Consider the following 20,103-nt stretch of genomic DNA (forward strand, 5'->3'; position numbering starts at 1 on the left):
TTTTGCTAAGCTTGTTCTAAATAGGTGCTTTAGACCACTGAGCCATCTCTCCAGACCCTGATTGTTGTTTTAATGGACAAAACTCAAGTGATCTGAAAAGGATATTCATGTATACTGTCATTCCAGTATTAGGAGACTGAGGCAGGAGAAGTGCCACAAGTTCAAGACCAGCCTGGACAGGAGACCTTGTCTCAAAAGACAAAACAAAACAAATAACACACAAAAAGGATATCCAAATGGGAAGTAAATACATGAAAAGTGCTTACTTTCTTTTTTCTTTTTTTTTTCTTTTTTTTTTTTTTTTTTTTTTTTTTTAATGTATTTCGTACAGGGTCTCACAACACAGCTCAGACTTATAGTGATCCTCCTGTTTTCAGCCTCCCAGGTGCTGGGACTAGAGGCATGTACCACCACGCCTGGACTCGTGTGGCTGGCTCAGCATGCCCAAGGGCAGGGCCATTACCTTCATTATTTATTAGGGAAATGTCTACCAAAACCACAATGAGATACCTGGCAATACCAACTGTTGGTGAGATTACAGGGGCACTGCAACATTCAAACACTGGACAGAAGTGGAAACTGGCACAAGCACTTGAGAAAGCTCCTTGGCAGTACTGCTAACCTGGGCACAGTAAAATCCTGTACTCCAGCAGCTGCACTGCTGGTTACGTTCCCAACCGAATGCACACATATGTGTGTGCATATGTGCGCTAAGAAGACACAGCTCTAAGACTGTTCAAAGCAACATTATTTGTAGTAACTAAAAACTATAAACAATCCAAATGTTGAATACTAGAAAGAATAAGTAGCCAGGCATGGTGGCAGATGCTTGTAATCCTAGCACTCAAGAGGCTAAAGCACAAAAACTGCTGCAAGTTCAAGGCCAATCTGGGCTACATAGTGAGCTCAAGTACAGCCTGAACTACATGGCAAGACTTTGGGTTAGGGTTAGGTTGTTAAAAAATCAAACAAAAGAGGCTGAGGCTACAGCCTGGGCTACAAGATTAGTTCATGGCTAACTTGAAATGTATGGGGAAACCCTGTCTCAAAGACAGAAATAAATGACAAAACCATAAACATAAAAATAATAAACAGGATACATAAATTGTAGTAGATTCATACAGTGAATTCTGTAGAGAAATAAAAAAGAACAAATTACTCTAGATAAATCTCACAGGAATAGGCCAGGCATGGTGGCACATGCCTAGAATCCCAAGCACTTGGGAAGCTGAGGCAGGAGGACTGCTGTAAGTTAGAGGCCAGCCTAGACTACATAGTGAGTTCAAAAGCCAGCCTGAACTACATAGCGAAAGCCTGTCTCAAAAAAAAAAAAAAAAAAAAGAAAGAAAGAAAGAAAGAAAGAAAAGAAAGAAAGAAAGAAAAAGAAAAGAGTACATACTAGCTGGGTATGGTGGCACACACCTGTCAACCCAGCTACTTGGGAAGTTAGCCAGGATTGTGAGTTCAAGGTCAATGTGGGTAACGTCAAAAGTCCTCTTAAAATAGGCCAAGAGATATAGCTCAGTGTAGAGTACTTGCCTACCATGCATAAGATGTTAGGTTCAAACCCCAGTATTGGGAAGAATTAAAAAAAAAAAAAATAGACTACATATTCTATGATTGTACTTACATGAAGTTCAAAAATGCTAGTCACCAGTCCATGAGGAGAACACCAAGTAATTGCTACCCTTTGGTGGGACAACTGGATGGGGCATGGGGAAATCTGGTGGTGTAGGAATAGCTTATGTGTTTATTTCAGTGTGGGCTAAATAATCATCACTGAAAACATTCATGGGGCCTGGGTTGTAACACAGTAGCAAAGCACTTGCCTACAATGTGCTTGAGTTTGAGCCCTACCAACATCAAATAATCATTAATAATATGGCCATATATCTTTGATTATATTCTCTGCTACATCTATTCTTCATTTTAAAAAACTTCACCAAAATCCCATACAGGGGCTGGAGTGTGTAGCTCCAGTGCTAGAGCATTTGCCTACCAAGTACAAGACCCTGTGTTCCATCTCCAGGAATGTAGGAAAAACAAACAGTGAAAGTCCCCTACAGTCCCCTGCTGTGTTTAAGAAGACCAGAGCCACTCAGAGCCAATGGCAGTGTTTAATGCACATTGCCTGCTCTATGCAACGCTGTGAAAAGACTTATAAGGGGATGTTGTCCTTACAGTCATTTGATAAGTACTGGTCTACCTATGTGTAGGTTAGATAAATCAATGACCCCTGTCAGAGGCCTTGGTGGCCCTATGATAACAGGGCCACATCACAAGGAAATGAGACAGCCCTTAGTCACTGACATCAGCGGCTGGCAACACAACTGCTGTGCGACATCCCCACTAGCCTGCTGCTTCACACTGGCCCAGAGAACTGCTATAAAATGGCCTCATGTGAGCACGGCCCAGGAACTCAGCTGGCTCTGCTGTATGCTAGTGTCTGTCACCCAGCAAGCTTGCTACATCGGGAAGCCGGTCACAAGACAGAGCCCTCATTTCCCTTGGAAGCAATGCTCCTCCTGGCAGCTAATCTACAACGTCCCTAGGCCCAGGCGGTCTTCAGATACACACATCCAGGAGGGGAATGGAGGGATGTGGAACCCTGCTAGGCTCCTCTGTTCACTGGAGATGAGGACTGCTCAGAGATTATAGGTGCCCGCCTGTCCTCTCCCAGAACCCCAGTGAAGACAGAGCATGGCCCTGCTGGTCTCTGTGTCCCCTGTCCTTTGCAAGGTATCATCAGCACCCAAGAATAGCAGGCTGAACTGAAACAGTCTGTTTCCAAGAGGAAAAAGGAAATTGTGAGGAGCCAACATCCTCGAAGGACAGTAGGATGAGGAGGCTGCCAGAAAGCAGAGGGTTCATGGAGCTTTTGGGGACTCCCAAATATCAAAACCAGGAGGGCCAGGGTGCCACCTTCCCTGCAGCAAGGGACAGTGGCTATAGATATCTGATTCATCTACAGGAGGCCACCAGGAATGGCCACTGTGGGGATGGCAGGGAGAAGTGGACTAGGCTTCCAGCTTGGTCTCGGGACAGACACTTCATAGAGAGCTTAGGAGACAGGGCTGCCTGGGGAGGGAAGGAGGGACTGAGGGCAAGGCCTACCTGTGTAGTGCACCACACATGTCTGGCCCTTCTTGGGGAATGTCCTTCCTGCAGGGAAACAAGGGCAGATGAAAGAGGATTAGAAAACCTCACCCAAGACATTCCAGTGTGATTGTGACCATGAGCTCAGGACCACATTCTTTATGGGGATGGGGGTGGAAGGCCAGGTCTCACTGTAGAGCCCAGGCTGGCCTCCAACTTGAGTGATCCTCTAGCCTCTGCCTCTCAAATGCTGAGACTACCACCAGCTGAGTACTCAGGCTCATTCATAACACAGAGATACCCACGGCCCTAGTTCTGGCTCTGTGCCTTGTATAAACTAGGGCTGTCACTTGGACTTGAGCTTTAGGCTGCTGGTTTGCTTCACTCCAATCTCTCCCCTTTTTCTATCCATCTATTTCACAAATCTTTATGGACAGCCTATTATAGGCCAGGCCTGGACTGATTCCAGAGATGTACAGCGATGAGTAACCTCCCAGGTAAGTTGGAGAAATAGGCATGTAAATTATATGCTATAATGCAGAGTGATGGATGTTCCCAAGGACAAAGGAACACAATTATTCACAACTAGTTACTGGATACCTCCTCTGCACCAGGCCTATGCATGTTCCAAGGGTTACAACAGTAAGCACAGACAAGTTTCCTGCTCTTTTGGAGTTTACATTCTAATGAAACAAACAATACTCAAATAAACAAGATAATTACAGATTGTGATGAGTCCTCTAAAGAAAACATACTCTGGGAGGCTGAGGCAGGAGAATCAAAACTTCAAGTCCAGCCTGGGGAATTAAATGACTTAGTAAAACCTTGTCTCAAAATAAAAAATAACACCGGGTCTGCCTAACAAGCACAAGGTCTTGAGTTCAATTTCTGATTAATTAAAAAAAAAAAAAAAAAGTCTGGGCATGGTGGTGCACACCTGTAATCCCAGCACGCAGGAGACTGAGGCAATAGGATTACTGTGAGTTCAAGGGCAGCCTGGACTACAGTGAGACCTTGTCTCAAAACATAAAAAAAGAAAGAAAGAAAGAAAGAAAGAAAGAAAGAAAGAAAGAAAGAAAGAAAGAAAGAAAGAAAATAAAAAGGGGAGTCCAGGAGGGCCTCTTAGAGGGGTGTGAGGAACCAGGAACCAAAGCACAGGTCTTAAGGCAGGTGTGTATATGTAGAACAGAAAGGAGACTAGGGCAGGTGTGGTGGCCCATGCCTGTAGTCCCAGCACTCAAGGGGTTAAGGCAGGTGGATGGATCCTCACAAGTTTGAGGCCAGGCTGAGCTATACAGTGAGGTCCTATTAAAAAAAAAAAAAAAAAAAAAAAAAAAGTAAAGAAAGAAAGCGGTTAGATGACTGGCAAGGAGGGAGGGAAGAGACAAGTGGAAAGAGATGCATCATACAGGCCTTGCAAAACTGGGTTTAATACTAAGTGCACCCAGAAACCACTGGAGGATTTAAGCAAGAGAATGACATAATCCGAATTAAGATTTTATAAGATCACTCTGGCTGCTCTGTGTGGGATGGACAGTTAGGCGTCTGTTGCAATAATCTAGACAAGAAATCGATGATGGCTTGAATTAGGTGGGGGCAGCCGGGGAGAAAGCGAAGTGGACTGCAGATGTGCTGTGGAATTGGAGCTGACAGTGCCTGCAAGTGGATGGGAGGTGGGCCCAGGATGAAGGAAAAGGTGGAAACCAGAATATGCCTGATGTTTCTTAGAGAGGGAAGCCTAGGGAGGAGCAGATTTGTGCGGGTGGCAATCTTGAGATGCCTATCAGACATCTGAGTTTATACTGCAAGTAGGCAGATGCATATTTTACACCAGAGGCATAAATTTGGGTGGAATTCAAAGTGATGGGGCTGGATAAAGAGGCCTGGGCCAGGCATGATAGCACAGGACTGTAGTCACCATACCCAGAGGCTGAGGTAGGAGGATCAAGAGTTAAGGCCAGTCTGGGCTACTTGGCTAGACTATGGGGACCCAGATACATTTAGAGGAGTCCGTTCACCACTGTAACCCTGGAGGTACATACACACAGTACATGGTCCATAAATGTTTGCTGAAAGGGTGGTGTGTTTAGTAACGGGCAGGCAGCTTGGCAAAGCTAAAGAAAAAGTTGGTGGTGGGCATAGGGCAGTGATGGGGGATGGAGCTCCAGGATGGAAGGTTAGCAGAGCCCCCAGCCAGCAAGAAATTTTCTGCTAGAACAAGGCACTTAGTCAAGCATGCATTTTAAAGAGTCCTCTGGCTGTGGTGAAGAAAATGAGTGGAGGGAGCCTGTAGGGTAGCAAGTTCAGGGGGCAGGGGTGGGGGTGGGACAACTGGGAAATGCTCTCTGGACTCCAACTACAAGGTTCCCTACTGGGGCAAAGAAGCCTGTACCCCTGGGAGGTAAGTAATGGCTTGGACTAATAGGAACCACTGCTCTTCAGCAAGGAGGGTGTGCTGGCCCACATCTGTAATCCCAACCCTAGGGAGGCTGAGGCAGGAGGACTGACAAGAACTGAAACCAGCCTGGGCTACACAGTGATTCCCAGGCTAGTTAGAACCACATGGCAAGACCTTGTTTCAATAAGCAAACACAAAAAAAGCCAAGGAGGATGGTTCAAAGCAAGAGGGGCTCCAATAATCTGGGCAGGGGGCTTGTCAATAATGCCTAATGAAAATTTGCCCGTCAAATTTCCCTGCAGACATGGGGGCCTTGGGTCTGAATTAAATTTTAAACACATTCCTTGCACATCCAGATATTCAAGGGGTTGGGAAAGTGAGGCCAGTGCCCTAGTCAGGGAGCAGAAGACCCAGTGGAGTATATGGGGGTGGACAAGTAGGAAGCACGAGCTCTACTCCGGACCTGCTGACTCCTCGTATCCCGGCCATCCAGGCAGGTGGAGCAGCGGGTCAGAGGCCTGGGCTTTGAGGTTTGTATGTGGGGGCCACCGGTGCAGACAGGATGGCCAGGATGAGGGACGGCGACGACCAAAGGTCCAGCAGAAGGTTCCCTTGCCCGAGGGGCTCCGGGCCCCCTCGGGTAGCTGCCAGCCTCATGAGAGGCTGGGCTCCTAGGAAGGAGGTGCCCCGAGGAGGGGAGAAGAGCGGCGGAGACACAGCAGGTCGTTCCCTTGTGTGCACAGCCCACTCAGCTGGCAGGGCAAGCAAAGAAGCCAGAGCCCACCCTGGGAAGCCCGCAGCCGCAACAACCCGGCGCTCCAGCCTGGGGCGGCGGCGGCCACAGACACCCCCACCCCCGCGCGCGCGCCCTGGCCGTCCGCACCCTGAGGCGGGGCTGCCTGCACCCCGAGACATCCGGGGCGAGGGTTGGCCGAGGTCGCCTTCCAGACCCGGGGCGCTCGACAGGGCTCACTCCGCACCCATGCCCCGCACCCACCGAGATCCGACCCCATCCCTCCCGCGCCATCCAGGACCCCTCCCCCCTCGCCGCCCGGTACCGTCTCCTGGGGAGATGGTCTCGATCTCCACGCCCATCGCGGTCCCACAGGCCCCGCCTCCGGGGTCCTCGCAGCACCCGACCCCGGCTCGGCTCCGGCCAGACCCCGCGGTGTTCGGTCGCTCCCCGCCGCCTCTGCAGAGCCGGAGGAGGTGCGGCAGGAGCGGGACCTGCGCGAGGCGGCGCCGGCGAGGGGCGCGGGGTGGAGCCGCGCGGAAAGGTGGGGTCGCGGGCGGGGCGGCGGGGCGGTGGGGCGGGGCGGGGCCCGGAGGAACCAGACTCCCTACCCCAAGATCACCCACCCACAGTTAACCCGCGTGATGAAGCGGGTGATCGAGGCTGGGACGCATCTGCCCATCGTCTCCACGCAGATCTACGAGCTTCACCGGGTGCTAAGCCGGAGTTGGTCGGCGCTGCAGACCAGGATCGGGTGGCACTTAAAGTAACGCTCCCCTGCCTGTGCGCCGTGCCTTGGCGTTCTGAGCTCTGCGGAAGCAGGCCAGGCTCGGGGAGCGAGGATGCCAGCTCCTGCAGCCTCCCCTCCACCTCAGACCTCTACTCAGGCGCCTGTATTAGGTTCTCCCCTTGCAAGGAAGAGAACTGCGCCTGGGAACACCAACTGAATTACAAAGAGATCTCTGTCCAGCCCAAATGACCTCTGGAACTCTGAAGATAGCTTATAGTATGAGTGCTTCGGAAATGACTGAATTATGCTCTTCATTTCCATCTCTAATCCAGGAATATATATATATATATATATATATATATATATATATATATATATATATATATATATATATATGTTTGGAGGAGGTAGCATTTGCTCTAAGGCTGAAAGAGTTTTTTTTTTTAAGTTCTCTTGTCTTGCTCCCATTCATATCTACATTGTTCCAAAGACTAATATAAATTTAATTCTGACAAGGGGTTCCAGGAGGTAGGCTTGGGAAAAAAGCCTGAACAAAAGTATCCTGAACGGGCAGTGGAGGTATTCTTCCTACCCACCTTGCACTGTCCTGGTGGCCAGGTCGCAGATGAAGACGTTATCATCCCAGGAGGGGGACATGGCTTTGGTGCCCAGGAAGGGCGATGGTCATCTGCGAGGACACTCACGCACGCACACAGTGGGATTGCCCCAAAGCACATCCCGGGAGCTCCAAGACTGAAGAAGCCTAAAGAGAATGAGCTCCCTGTGCTATAACCATAGGCAGGAACATTTTGAGCAGAGCAGGGATTTGTAACCTGGACAGGCCTATGAGACTGAGTCAATCGAACGCACAATATTTTATGCACAAGACTTTTTCTCGGGGATAGTGTTTTGAACTTTAAAGAGGTCTCTGATTCCTCTCCCCACCACCCCAAAGGAGAACAAATAAAAACAAAATGTTTAAAAATCCATGTCGACCCTAGGACTCCGACTTTTTCTTAGACTAAAAGAACTATTGAAAAATGGGGGAGGGGACTAAAGCACTTTAAAGGAAAAATTGTAATCCATTTACTCGGTGACGGTCACAGAAACCACTACTCCCAGTAACCCTTGCGGCAAAGCCCACGCTTATTGGCCAATGGGAAGGATTTCTAACATGACATATTAAAAAGCCAATAGGCAGTGAGGATTGCGGAGTGGGTCCGGCCTCCCGCGTATCCATCAGAGGACTGTGAGACGACACTTCCGGTGGCTGGGCCGGTGCTTGGATCCAGGTACTTTGGAGGGGGCGCTGTCAGCCCCGGCAAGGCTGGGGTTTTTTGTGGTGTAGGAACACCAAACGTATTTTGTCTCTTCAGCTAGCAGCTCTGGTGGGTGTGGGAAGGCTGGAGTGGGGCTTGAGGCAGTTGGACGGCACTTGAGGTAGGAGGGGGAGGTGTCTGAGGAGAATGGGGCAGGCCACGTGTGAGCAGCTGGAAAGAGGGAATATATTTCTCCGGGCTCATGGATGATACTTCTGGGAGTATATCCTAAAGTCATCCAAAATAAAGGAAATGCTGCGTGCGCGTCAGGGGGGGTAAAGTTGGCTACAATCATGCCTCTTGGAGAAAGTTTAGTAAATTATGTAATTTCACTGTTTATGAAGTGGCTTCTAAAAATAATTTGTAAAACTTTTAAGTAAAATAGGAAATGCGAATAGGTAATCATAAATGGAGATGTAATATGAAGTTGTACGGTGTTAAATTGCAGGAAGCCTTTGACTTGGATTGGGGTCCTGAGCAGGGCTCAATAGACTGAACCAATATAGAAATTAATCACAATTAAAAAAATTTAATCACAATTGCTCAAATAATCTAAAATTAGTTTCCTTTTATTAACATTATGAATGAAAAAATTTTAAAAACCTAAGCTGTATGTAAAAGTCCGAAGGGATGTGTTCATAATTTTCCTTGATGAATGGTTTTTGGTGAATTTATTGTTTCTACCTATTTTTTTCCTCAATAAGTGTAAAAAACTTGATTTTTTTTTTTTTTTTTTTCCTTTCCTGGCACCGGGGATCAAATTCAGGACCTTGTGCTTGCCAGGCAGGCAGTTATGCCGCTGATCTATATCACCAGCCCTGAATTTTTATTTTATAGGGGAAACACAGTAAACTTAAGAGATTGTGTACCTGTATTTAAACTTACTGGAAATGCTTCAGTTCACCCTAACTCCTGTTGTTCTCCCTTAAGAATTTCCTAAGAGGTTAGAAACAAGAATTAAGTAGTGCTGCCACACTGAACACCTGGTTCTTTCTTTCTTTTTTTTTTTCCATAATTTTATTGAGAAACAAATAGCAATGAGACAGTTTCAAATCAAATTGGTAGAACAGTTCCAATTACTAACACATTGCATACTCTCTTCCTAGTGGTTATTTGCTGTACAAGATGCAGACATGATATCCTATTTACAAATACTGGGGCCAGGGAGATGACTCAGTGGAATAAGCGCTTGCCTGGCAAGCTCAAGGGCCTGAGTTCAATCCCCGGTTCCACAAAAAAACACAAATACTATTAGAACAAATCCCTCTATTCATTAAGAGAATATAACTATATATCTATCCTAACCATTTTGAATACACAGATACAAAATGAACATTCATCTATATCCTCTTTTTTGTTTAGTTCTGTCATTTGGCAGAACCAGGGATTGAACTCAGATCCTTGTGCTTGCCAGGGAAGTGCTTACTCTACTGAGCCATCTCCCAGGCCCCTAGTTCTGTCATTTGAATAGTATAGGTGTGTTAACTCAGCAGAATATTCTAAAAGAGTCCAGTAGTCCATATAGTATTGGGTCTTCCGCTTGACTGGCAGTGTCAGAAATTATTGACAAGAGTCTCCTACAGCTCAACATAACAGCATGGCTTCTTATGCTTCATTTTTATACTTTTCTGCTGGATGGTTAAGACCAAGATAAAGCAAGACCTATGCAACAAAAGTTGTAGCTTTTAGAGCTGATAAGGTCAGTCAAATCCCCTCAGGATTTGTCCTGAAATCCTGTACCTCAGATTGTAAATCTTTTGTCAGTGTCAGCCATGTGGATGAGTCACGGCCGTTGCTTGGCCAATGTACTGTTTTGAACACCTTGTTCTGATCACCTCTTCCTTAGCTCAGTGATCTTTCCTCTCTTTAAAATACCCAGGGTTGGGCCCGGGAGATGGCTCAGTAGAATAAGCGCTTCCCTGGCAAGCACAAGGGTCTGAGTTCAATCCCCGGTTCCACAAAACAAAAACAACAACCCAGGGTTAAATAAATAAATACATAAAATACCTAGGGTTGGGTCAGCCCAGATCAGGGCTGGGTCGGGGGTGGACCTGGCCTGAGCTGTTAGCTCAGGGGTGTAAGTACCTGCTTGGCAAGTGCAAGAACCCAAGTTCAATCCCCAGAACCCTGGGCAAGCCATGGTGATGTGCTTCTATAATCCTAGCACTGGAAAGGCTGAAACAGGAGATCTCAGAAAGTTTATAGTCTGGGACTTGAGAGATGATGACACAGAGATTCCTCATTTAAATACTTACCTGTTGAAGCTCATTACACTTATTGTGTGCCTTATTTATATTATTATATAGAATAATAATTAAGTAAATAAAGACCTGCCTGTTTAATGACCGTTCAGACTAATGACCAAGGCACACTGTTCAGACTTATGACCTACCTCAGGGTCTTTTTTTTTATTTTTTTATTTATTTATGTGTGTGTGTGTGTGTGTGTGTGTGTGTGTGTATGCGTGTGGCCAGCTCAGCCCACCAGGGGGCGGGACTGGCTGGCATGCGGTGCTGGGGGATTGAACCGTGGTCCCTGTGCTTTGCTAAGCTTGCTCTAAGTAGGTGCTTTAGACCACTGAGCCATCTCACCAGCCCCTACCTCAGGGTCTTATGCAGGAATGTAAATGACAGTGCAGCCTTATGGAGGCTTTCCTCTTCTCTTCTCTTCTCTTCTCTTCTCTTCTCTTCTCTTCTCTTCTCTTCTCTTCTCTTTCTTCACCTGCTCATTCCACCCTGAGGGCAGGTCTGGCCCAGCATGTGGTGCAGGGATTGAACCATGGTCCCCTGCGCCTGCCCAAGCTTGCCTAAACAGGCGCTTTAGACCACTGAGCTATCTCTCCGGCCCAATACTTCTTTTTCTTCCGCAGTAGTGTTTCAAGATCTGGATACCTTATCCTGTATTGTATTTTCTTATGTACCTCTTAGTATGAGGTATCATCAAAATGGAAAAACCTAAGTTTACCAGGAGAAACAAAAGACCATTGATCTTGACATGAGAATGAAGATCATATAGGACTATGAAGCTTTTTGAAAAGTTAAATCAATAGCACAGGACTTGAATCTGCCACATTCAACCATTTCAACAATTGGGAGGCTGAAGTGCAAGATATTCAAGAGTTAGTAGAATATACTGAAGGAGAGCTAAGTACAGAAGATTTAATAGATTTGGAAACATAGCAACACTTAGAAGAGGAGGATAAAGACAGAAGAAAGAGGCAGTGAAAACAACAGGTTTTAAAGTCATAATAGCTAGGCAGCAGTAAGTACTCATTCATGACATGGAAAAATTATTGGCCATCTGATTTGATGACCAGATACAAAACGAATGTCAGTGAGTCTTCCAGTCAATCAAGCCATGGGGCTCACTCTTCAAGACAGGCATGGTGGTGTATACCTGTAATTATACCACTTGGGAGGTGTAGGTTCGAGGATCACTGAGTTCAAGGCCAGCCTGAACTGTTCAGTGAGACCCTATCTCAAAAAGCCAAAAATACCTCAAAACTTTGAAGGCACATAAAGGTGAAGAATTGATGGAAACTTTTATATTCAAGTCATGGATAGTTTCAGTGTGTTTTGTTTTGTGGTTTGTTTGTTTTTGTTTTTGTACCTGAAATTGAATTCAGGGCCTCAAGCTTGCCAGTTAGGTGCTGTGCTGCTGAGCTACATCCCCAGCCTAGTTTTAGCAGCTTTATAGGGGATTGAACCAGTACAATCAGACTGTCAATAGTGAGGCTGCAAGTTCAGACATAAAAGCAACAGAAAAATTTCTTGATCGATTTGATAAAATCAGAAAGGCAGCTACTGCCCAGAGCAAATCTTCAATGTGGGTGAAGCCAGACTTTTTTTGAAAAAAAATATCTGAAAGGTCCTAGATAACACAATGAAGTTAAAATAGTACCCAGCTTCAAGACTTTTAAGGACAGTCACATTGTTGGGAGGAAATGTTGCTGGGTTCAGGCTGAGGCCTTTTCTCCGCTGTCACTCCGAGGACCCATGTACATTTAAGCAGGTTAGTAAGCATGTGCTGCTTGTTTACTATTGAGCCAATCACCGGGCATGAGTAAAGCAAGCTTTATTTGAAGACTGGTTGATGAACTACTTTATATCCTCAGTGAAGTATTACTGTCTGAAAAAGGGCATTTCCTTTAAAATTGTCCTTATGCTTGATAATGCACCAGGCTGTTCCTAGCACCTTGATGTATACCCAGTTGAAGGAATAATATATCTGCCTAAAAGTAAAGCTGCTGTCTGACAGCCCATGGATCAGGGGACTATGGCCACTGCTTGCACACAACTTTTTCCAAAGCTGAAGCAGCAATAGAAAACAATGATATAACTTTTTATGATTTCTGGAAATCATACATTTTAGACTGCATTAGGAACATTGAATGAGCTTGGGAAAGAGTGATGAAGAGTGTATGCGAGGCAATGAAAAAAATGCCTGAAACATTTCATGCATAATTCAGAAGCATTTGACAAAGATAAACATGTCAATCTCATAAAGGAAACAACTGTGGAACTTGCTAACATGCTTAATTGGGAGGCTGAAGTGCAAGATATTCAAGAGTTAGTAGAATATACTGAAGGAGAGCTAAGTACAGAAGATTTAATAGATTTGGAAACATAGAGGAGGAAGAGCAAAGAACTGAAGTACTGTACCAAAGAAGCTGACTGCAAAGGGATTTGTGGGTGTGTTCTCAGATGTGATTGCAGCCATGTTAGAACTAGAGGCCAGGGATCCAAATGCTGAATGGTTCCTGGAAGTAGAACAGCAAGTGAGTAAACTTAACAATGCTGTCAAAGAGGCCGAGGAGATGGCTCAGTAGAATAAGTGCTTGCCTGGCAAGCGCAAGGGCCTGAGTTCAACCCCCAGTTCTGAAAAACAACAACAACAACAAAAAACAAACAAACAAACAAAAAAAAACAGTGCTATCATGAAATTTATGAAGCAAAAAACTAATGACAAAATAAGCCACACTAACAGGATTCTTCTTGAAAGTCATACCCGGGAGCCCTAGTACTCATTCTTCTGTTTCTACTTTCTCATCTCCCTTACTTGGGCCTTCTACATCTCCTGATCATAATTCCACTGATGAGGACTTTGAAGGATTCCGTGATGCAAATGTTAGCTTGAATGTCTTCTTTTTCTATATAGTTCTGTATATCTTATTTATAGAGCCTCAGTGTATTTTTTGGTGTGACACACTTTGTTTATACTGTACTGTCATTTTTGCTGACTGTACAGGATGGTGCGATATTAAAGTTTTATGGTTTTGTTTTTTTTTTTTGCGGAACCAGGTATTGAACTCAGGCTCTCACACTTGCCAGGAAAGCACTTATTCCCCATCTCCCCAGCCCTTACTGAGCCATCTCCCCAGCCCCTTTATGTTCTGCTATACCTTTTTTTTTTGAGACACTCACTGTGTAGTACAGGTGGTCTTGAACTCTCTGTACTCCAGGGTGGCCTCAAACTCTTGGGGATCCTCCTGCCACAGCCTCCCTAAGTCTAGGATTATAGGCATGTGCTATCATGCTCAGCTACTATTATACCTTACAGTGGTACATGTAAGAGTTATGTAAATGAAAGTATTCATCAAATTGGAGTTTCCTTTGACCATTTCTTTGTTCTGAATATTAGACATAGTACATTCAGTTCCTCACTTGGTGACTAATTCATTTAATAAGCTAGTAGGACCATAGGCCAGTCATCAAACAGGGGATGTCTGTATATAGTTTCAGGAAAAAGGTAATTTCTTACTTCTTGTAAATTCAAATAATAGACTGCCTAAATACTATGTGAGCCTGGTCTTTTTTTTTGGGGGGGGGGTATTACGGATTAAATCCAAGGTCTTTACACTGAGCTACACTTATCTCCTTTTCTTTCTTCTTCTTTTTTTTTTTTTTTTTTGCAGAACCAGGGATTGAACCCAGGCCCTTGCGTTTGCCAGGCAAGCGCTTATCGTACTGAACCATCTCCCCGGCCCCTTCCTTTTCATTTTGAGACAGGATCTCACTAAGTTGCTAACTTGCCAAATTGCGAGGTTGGGTTAAAACTTTCACTCTTCCTGCTTCAGCCTCCTAAAGTGCTGGGGTTGCAGATGTACACCACCATGCCCAGTTGACTCTTTAATTTCTATTTTTGCTGTTCTGCTTTTCCCAAGCTAAAACTCTGGGTGCTATCCTTAATTTTTCTTCCTTACAACTCACATTCTGCCTAATATCTATTCTATCTCTCTTAGAAGCAGATTTTTTTTCCATTTTTCTCAAAACATATTTTCTCATAGCTCAGCAGATTAAAGCTCCTGCAAGCAGGTGCAGGGGCCAGGGGTTCAATCCCCCGGGCCTCCTGTGCCAGCCCTGCCCCCAGGGCACACTAAGACAGCAATTGAGACTGGGCATGGTGGCGTGCGCCTGTAATCCCAGCTCTTGGGAGGCTTTATTTATTTATTTATTTATTTATTTATTTATTGGCAGAACCGGGGATTGAACTCAGGCCCTTGCGCTTGCCAGGGAAGCGCTTAATCTTGGGAGGCTTTAAACAGGCGGATCCCTAAGAGTCCGATCTAGTAGTGAGACCCTGAACACCCTGTAGACTCTTCCCTAAAATATAAAAAGAAACCCCAAAAACCATATTTTTTCTAGTCTCAGTACATCTTTGAGCGCCTTTGCCAAGACTTCCAGGAATGTGCAGAACCTTGCCCTGGCCTGCCAAGCCATTGGTGACAAGACTCCTCATAGCCTGTGCAATGGCATCTTTGTCAGTACCAAATATCTTCAGCATCTTGGCTGGCTTCCCACTTCTTGGTACCTGACTAACAGCCAGGTGGGTGACAGTGACTCTGTCACCCTTGTAGAGTGGTCCTCCACAGTGAGGATCCTGCCCTTGATTGCTTAGGTGCCATCAAGAATGAGTTATCTGTCCAGGGGCTTTTTGGTGAAGGGGTCCAGCATCTAGATGTTGGTTTTCTCTTTCTTCAGCAGCTCAATGGCATCCAAGGCCTTGTACAGGGCCACCCTAGCCCCAGTCAATGGTCACTGGCCATCCTTGTCCTTCAGAACTACGTTGGCTTGTCCAACCATAACTACAGTTCTTAAATCTGGCTTTTTTTTTTTTAATTGAAATACTACAACCTTGGTTCATTTTTCTCATTGTGGCATCCAGGCTATTTTATGTCCCTTTATTATGAAACCTGTCCAATTTCTTGTCTTTTTTTTTTTTTTTTTTTTTTTTTTTAATGAGGGTTTTGCTATGTTCAGGTTATCCTGGACTCATGGCTAGCCTCCTGTCCCAGCCTCCCAAGTGCTGAGGCTATAGGCATGTGCCACTACACCTGGCCAAGAACTTTTGAATTTATTTTATTTTATTTTATTTTTGGAGGTGCTGAGGATCAAGTCCAGGACATTGTGCATCCAATTTTTTTTTTTTAAGACAGAATCTTGCTGAATTTCCCAGGTAAAACTTGAATTTATGATCCTTCTGCTTCAGCCTCCCACTTTCTGGTATTGCAAGCGTGTGCCACCATTTTTAGATGAGAACTTTTTAATATGTGAAGACCAGTGATTTGTCAAAGGCTTTTGAACAGAAGAGCAAAATGCTCAGAGATGTGCTTTCTCTTTTTCAATATTAGGAATCAAACCTAGCCCTTTCTCCCAAACCCCCTTTTAATTTTGAGGTAGAGAGGTTTTTTTTTTTTTTTAAATTAGGTTTATTGGTACAATTTAGATATACATAATGATCATATTAATCATAGGGAAATTTTACCTGTATATTATAGAGCTAGATTCCTTTTTGGGGGTTGGGAGAGTACCATGACTCAAACTCTTGGCCTCATGCTTGCTTAGGCAGACACTGCCACTGAACTCTATCCCCAGCCCGATGACCTTTTTTTTTTTTTTTTTTTAAAGAGTACAAAGTAGTATTAAAATAAAAATTACAAATGATACAGAATTTCACTAAAAGAAATAATGTGAATTTCACATGACTTATTATATTGCATAGTGTTGTCTTCAAATTAGTTGTTCATATTACCAGATATATGCATGCAGAATTGGAAGAAGAAAGAATAATAAAAGAATAGAAAAAAAGGAAAAAGAAGACAAAGATTCCTTTTTTTTTTTTTTTTTTTATGAGATAGAACCTTACAAAGTTTCCTAAACTGGCCTCAAACTTTGTGATCTTCCTGCCTTAGCCTCCCAAGTAGCTGGGATTATAGGTTTTCACCAACACACCTAGCAGAACTGTGGTTTTTAAAAAGATAATTCTGAGGCCAGATAGCTCAGCAGATTAAAGTGCCTGCTTAGGCAGATGCAGAGGCCCAGGTTTGATCCCCGGAGTGCTGTGCTGGCCCTGTCCCTGAGGTGCACTGAGACGTTGATTCAGCCTGGGTATGGTAGCCTGTGCCTGTAATCCCAGCTCTTGGGAGGCTGAAAACAGGAGAATCACTGTGTAGTGAAACCCTTTAGACCCTGTACTAAATACAAAATAAAAATAAAAATAAAAAATATATAAAATTTTGTAATCATGTTGTTAAATGCATATAATCCCAGCACTTTGGAGACTGAGACAGAAGGATAGCCAGGGGCTCGAGTCCAGCCTGGGCTACATTTTGAGTTCAAGACCAGACTAAACTCCAGAGCAAAACTGTCTCAAAAACAAACAAAAAACATGGTAAGAAAACATACGTCAGTGCAAAGGCTTTGGGTTCAATCCCTGGCACCACCAAAACTGCCAAAACAAAAACTTGTGTTGGGAAGAAGAGATTAAAATCAGGGGAACCTCACTTTTGATCTATCCTAATATTAAAGAAATGGAGCAGTTTTTGTAATTATTGTTAGATTTTTGAGGGAAAAGCTCTCTTTTACTTATTACTAGTGACAAAAATACTGAGATGTATTCTTCTGAAAAGATCACTCATTGGGGCTGGGGATTTGGCTCAGCGGTAGATTGCTTGCCTCGCAAGCTGGAAGCCCTGGTTTCGGTCCTCGGCACCAAAGACAAAAAGTGAGCCTCCCCTAAAAAAACAGTTCAACCAAAAAAATACAGTAAAATAAAAAGATCACTCATTTTGTCCTTATTTATAAATCATGTGTGTGTGTGTGTGTGTGTGTGTGTGTGTGTGTGATACAGTGTCAACAATACACTCTCACTGATATTAGACTGAATTGGATGGCCTGAAATAAGTCATATAAATTACCTTTAATACAGTTGGCCCATTAAGACTTTTTTGTCCAGGAAAATGTATCATGCATTATGTATCAACAGAAGTCTTTTTAAAAGTGCATAAGTAGATATTAGGGAAAAATCATATATTATAGAAGACTAGTGGGATAGATAGAGGTTGTGGCTTTTGTCATTAGTGGTGGCAGGGGATTTATTTCTCCATCTAACAAGCCACTGCAGAACCGCTACATCTGACCTTATGTACAGAACCATTACAGGCCATTGCTTTTACAGGAGCCTTAGAACAGGCATAAAGCTACCAAGAAGAGAGGACATTTTCTTTTGTTTTTTAGAAATGTTTGAGATGGGGAGGGCCAACTAGATAGCTCAGTGGATTAAAGTGCCTGCTTAAGCAGACTCAAGGACCAGGGTTGGGTCCCCAGTGTGCTGTGTTGGCCCTTCCCTCAGGGCGTGTGTTGAGAGGGCGACAGACTGGGCATAGTGGTTCCAACCTGTAATCCCAGCTCTTGGGAGGCTGAAAAGAGGAGAATCTCTAGAAGTCTGATCTGTGTAGTGAGACCCTGTAGACCCTGCACTAAGTACATTAAATAAATAAATAAAATAAATTTTGAGATGGGTTGTAAGTTACTAAGGCTTGGCTCCAACTTGTGTCACCAAGCCCTGCCATTCCCAACCTTCCGCCCCCCTCCTTTTATTTTTTTTTTCACTTTTTCCTCATTAACTTTATTGAAAATCAGTTATTATATAGCATATTAAAATTATAGACAAATATTGAAATATGAAAGATATAAGATGTAGACAGTAAATTTTAGAGAAATATTTCTGAAATGAATACATTGTATGAGATTAATAATAGATTGCATATTGTAGATAAATTCTTTCTAAACTTCCCTCCTTTTATTTTTAAACAGAGTATCCCTAAATTCCCTATGTTAGACTCAGGCTTTCAGTTCTCCTGTCTGAGAGTTCTGCTTCCCAGAGTGCTGCGGTTATAGGTGTGCTCCACTGTGTCCGCCTTGCCAGGCAGTGGAATCCATTTCTTTGGATTTAGAATCTGGACACAACTTCTCAAGTTGTCTTTAATAATCAATAGAACAGGGCTAGAAAATAGAAAATGTCCTTTGGATTTAATGGACAGGGTTGGCACTGGTAGCTTGGAGGGAACTATTTTGGAGAAGAGATTGAGCAAGGAGACCATTTAGAATGAGTTATGGAGTAAGTGGTAAGAAATGGATTTTGCAAGTTAGATAATTCTTTGGTAATATATAAAATTAAATATAACTTTATACTTTTTTTTTCAGTGCTAGCTATCAAGCCCGGGGCTTGTAGGTGACCGCTCCTACCATTGAGCTATCCTCTTAGCCCCTACACATTTGTACAGATCTTTTTGCATTGATTTGATACTTGCCCATTGATAGCACTGGGAATTTTTCAGTCTCTGGGTTCAATACAAAGCCTGGAAAGAAAGTCAGCCATCTCTTGAAATTCTTTAGCCATTTAAAAATTTAGAGATAGGTATAATGGCGCACACCTGTAATCCCAGCAATCAGGAGGCTGAGGCAGATGGATTACAGTGAGTTTGAGGCTAGCCTGGGCTACATAAGCAAGTTCAAGGCCAGCCTGAACTTCATAGTGAGACCCTGTGTCAAAAAAAGCAAGAAAAATTTTCTTTCTTTCTTTTTTGCGGAACTAAGGATTGAACTCGGGCCCTTGCGCTTACCAGGCAAGCGCTTATTCTACTGAGCCATCTCCCTGGCTCCTAAATAAATAAAAATAAAAATTTAGAGTGCCTTTTTAAGTCTAAAAACTATTTATAAAATACTTTAAAAATATTTAAGTACTTTATTTCTATTACAGAAGAGTATTTGACTATGTGCTTATTACAGTTTTTTTCCTAAAGAAATGTAGAAAGATGGTGCTGGCCAACGTGAGCTTTTATCTCTTCTGTCCATTAGTTCTTAAGAAATTGTATTCTTTGTTAAAAAAGAAAAGGAAGAAATATAGAAGGACAGAGAGACCCCACTTTGTCTCTTATACCTCCTCACTCCATCTAGTACCTACTGTGAACAGTTGATTATATATCACTCCTGGCATTTTTCTGCATCTTTATGTAAATTTCACTTTTTTATTTACGTATGCATTTAGTTTTAAAACAGGATCTTGCTCTGTATTTAAGCCAGCACTCCAATTCATGGCACTCCTGCCTCAGCTTCCTGAGTGCAGGGATCACAGGCGTATGCCGCTGTGTCAGCTCACTGCCCTTTTGGGTAGAAATTTTTCTGTATCATGGAGCTTTCTGTTTGTGTTTGTTTTGCTTTAGACTTTGCTCATGTTAGACCCAAACCTATGGGCTGGAGTGATCCTCCTGCCTTAGCCTCTTGAGTAGCTAAGACTTCAGGCATGTCTATTTTTTATTTAGTTCCAGGTTGATGCATTAGCTTTTCTTTTTCATTTTTTCCTCTTGTAATGCTGGGGATCAAACCAGGGGCTTGTCTAGGCAAGCTTACCACCACTCAACTATCTCCCTTGTATTATCTCCTTGTACTAGTTTTTTCCATTACAAATAGTGTTGCTAAGCACATCTTTATATGTGCTTGAGTATTTCTTTTTTTTTTTTTCATAATTTTTTTTTTTTTTTTTTTTT

General features: G+C 43.7%; 2 protein-coding genes across 7 annotated transcripts in view; one reads left to right on the forward strand and one right to left on the reverse strand.

Moving 5' to 3' along the window:
• Positions 1-6,746, reverse strand: part of Fkbp1b (FK506 binding protein 1B) — a 12,164-nt gene extending 5,418 nt beyond the window's left edge. For 2 of the 3 annotated variants that reach the window (XM_004627455.3, XM_004627456.2), the window contains exons 1-2: positions 6,553-6,746; positions 3,115-3,162 (exon numbers count right to left, since the gene is read on the reverse strand). In XM_004627455.3, coding sequence (XP_004627512.1) covers positions 3,115-3,162; positions 6,553-6,589 — 85 coding nt within the window. In that variant the 5' untranslated portion in view covers positions 6,590-6,746. The remainder of the gene's footprint in view (positions 1-3,114; positions 3,163-6,552) is intronic. The other variant, XM_023711004.1, reaches the window with a different exon arrangement.
• Positions 6,747-8,216: 1,470 nt separating this feature from the next.
• Wdcp (WD repeat and coiled coil containing) overlaps positions 8,217-20,103 on the forward strand; it is a 29,353-nt gene continuing 17,466 nt past the window's right edge. Inside the window, exons 1-2 of one of the 4 annotated variants that reach the window (XM_023710975.1) lie at positions 8,217-8,249; positions 14,191-14,226. The gene's annotated coding sequence lies outside the window, so the exon portion shown is untranslated. Of the gene's footprint in view, positions 8,317-8,355; positions 8,398-14,190; positions 14,227-20,103 lie in introns of those variants that run through there. The other 3 variants (XM_023710976.1, XM_023710977.1, XM_004627559.2) reach the window with 3 other exon arrangements.

The sequence above is a fragment of the Octodon degus genome, unplaced genomic scaffold (assembly GCF_000260255.1).
Source record: "Octodon degus isolate 3935 unplaced genomic scaffold, OctDeg1.0 scaffold00019, whole genome shotgun sequence".
Classification (NCBI taxonomy): domain Eukaryota; kingdom Metazoa; phylum Chordata; class Mammalia; order Rodentia; family Octodontidae; genus Octodon; species Octodon degus.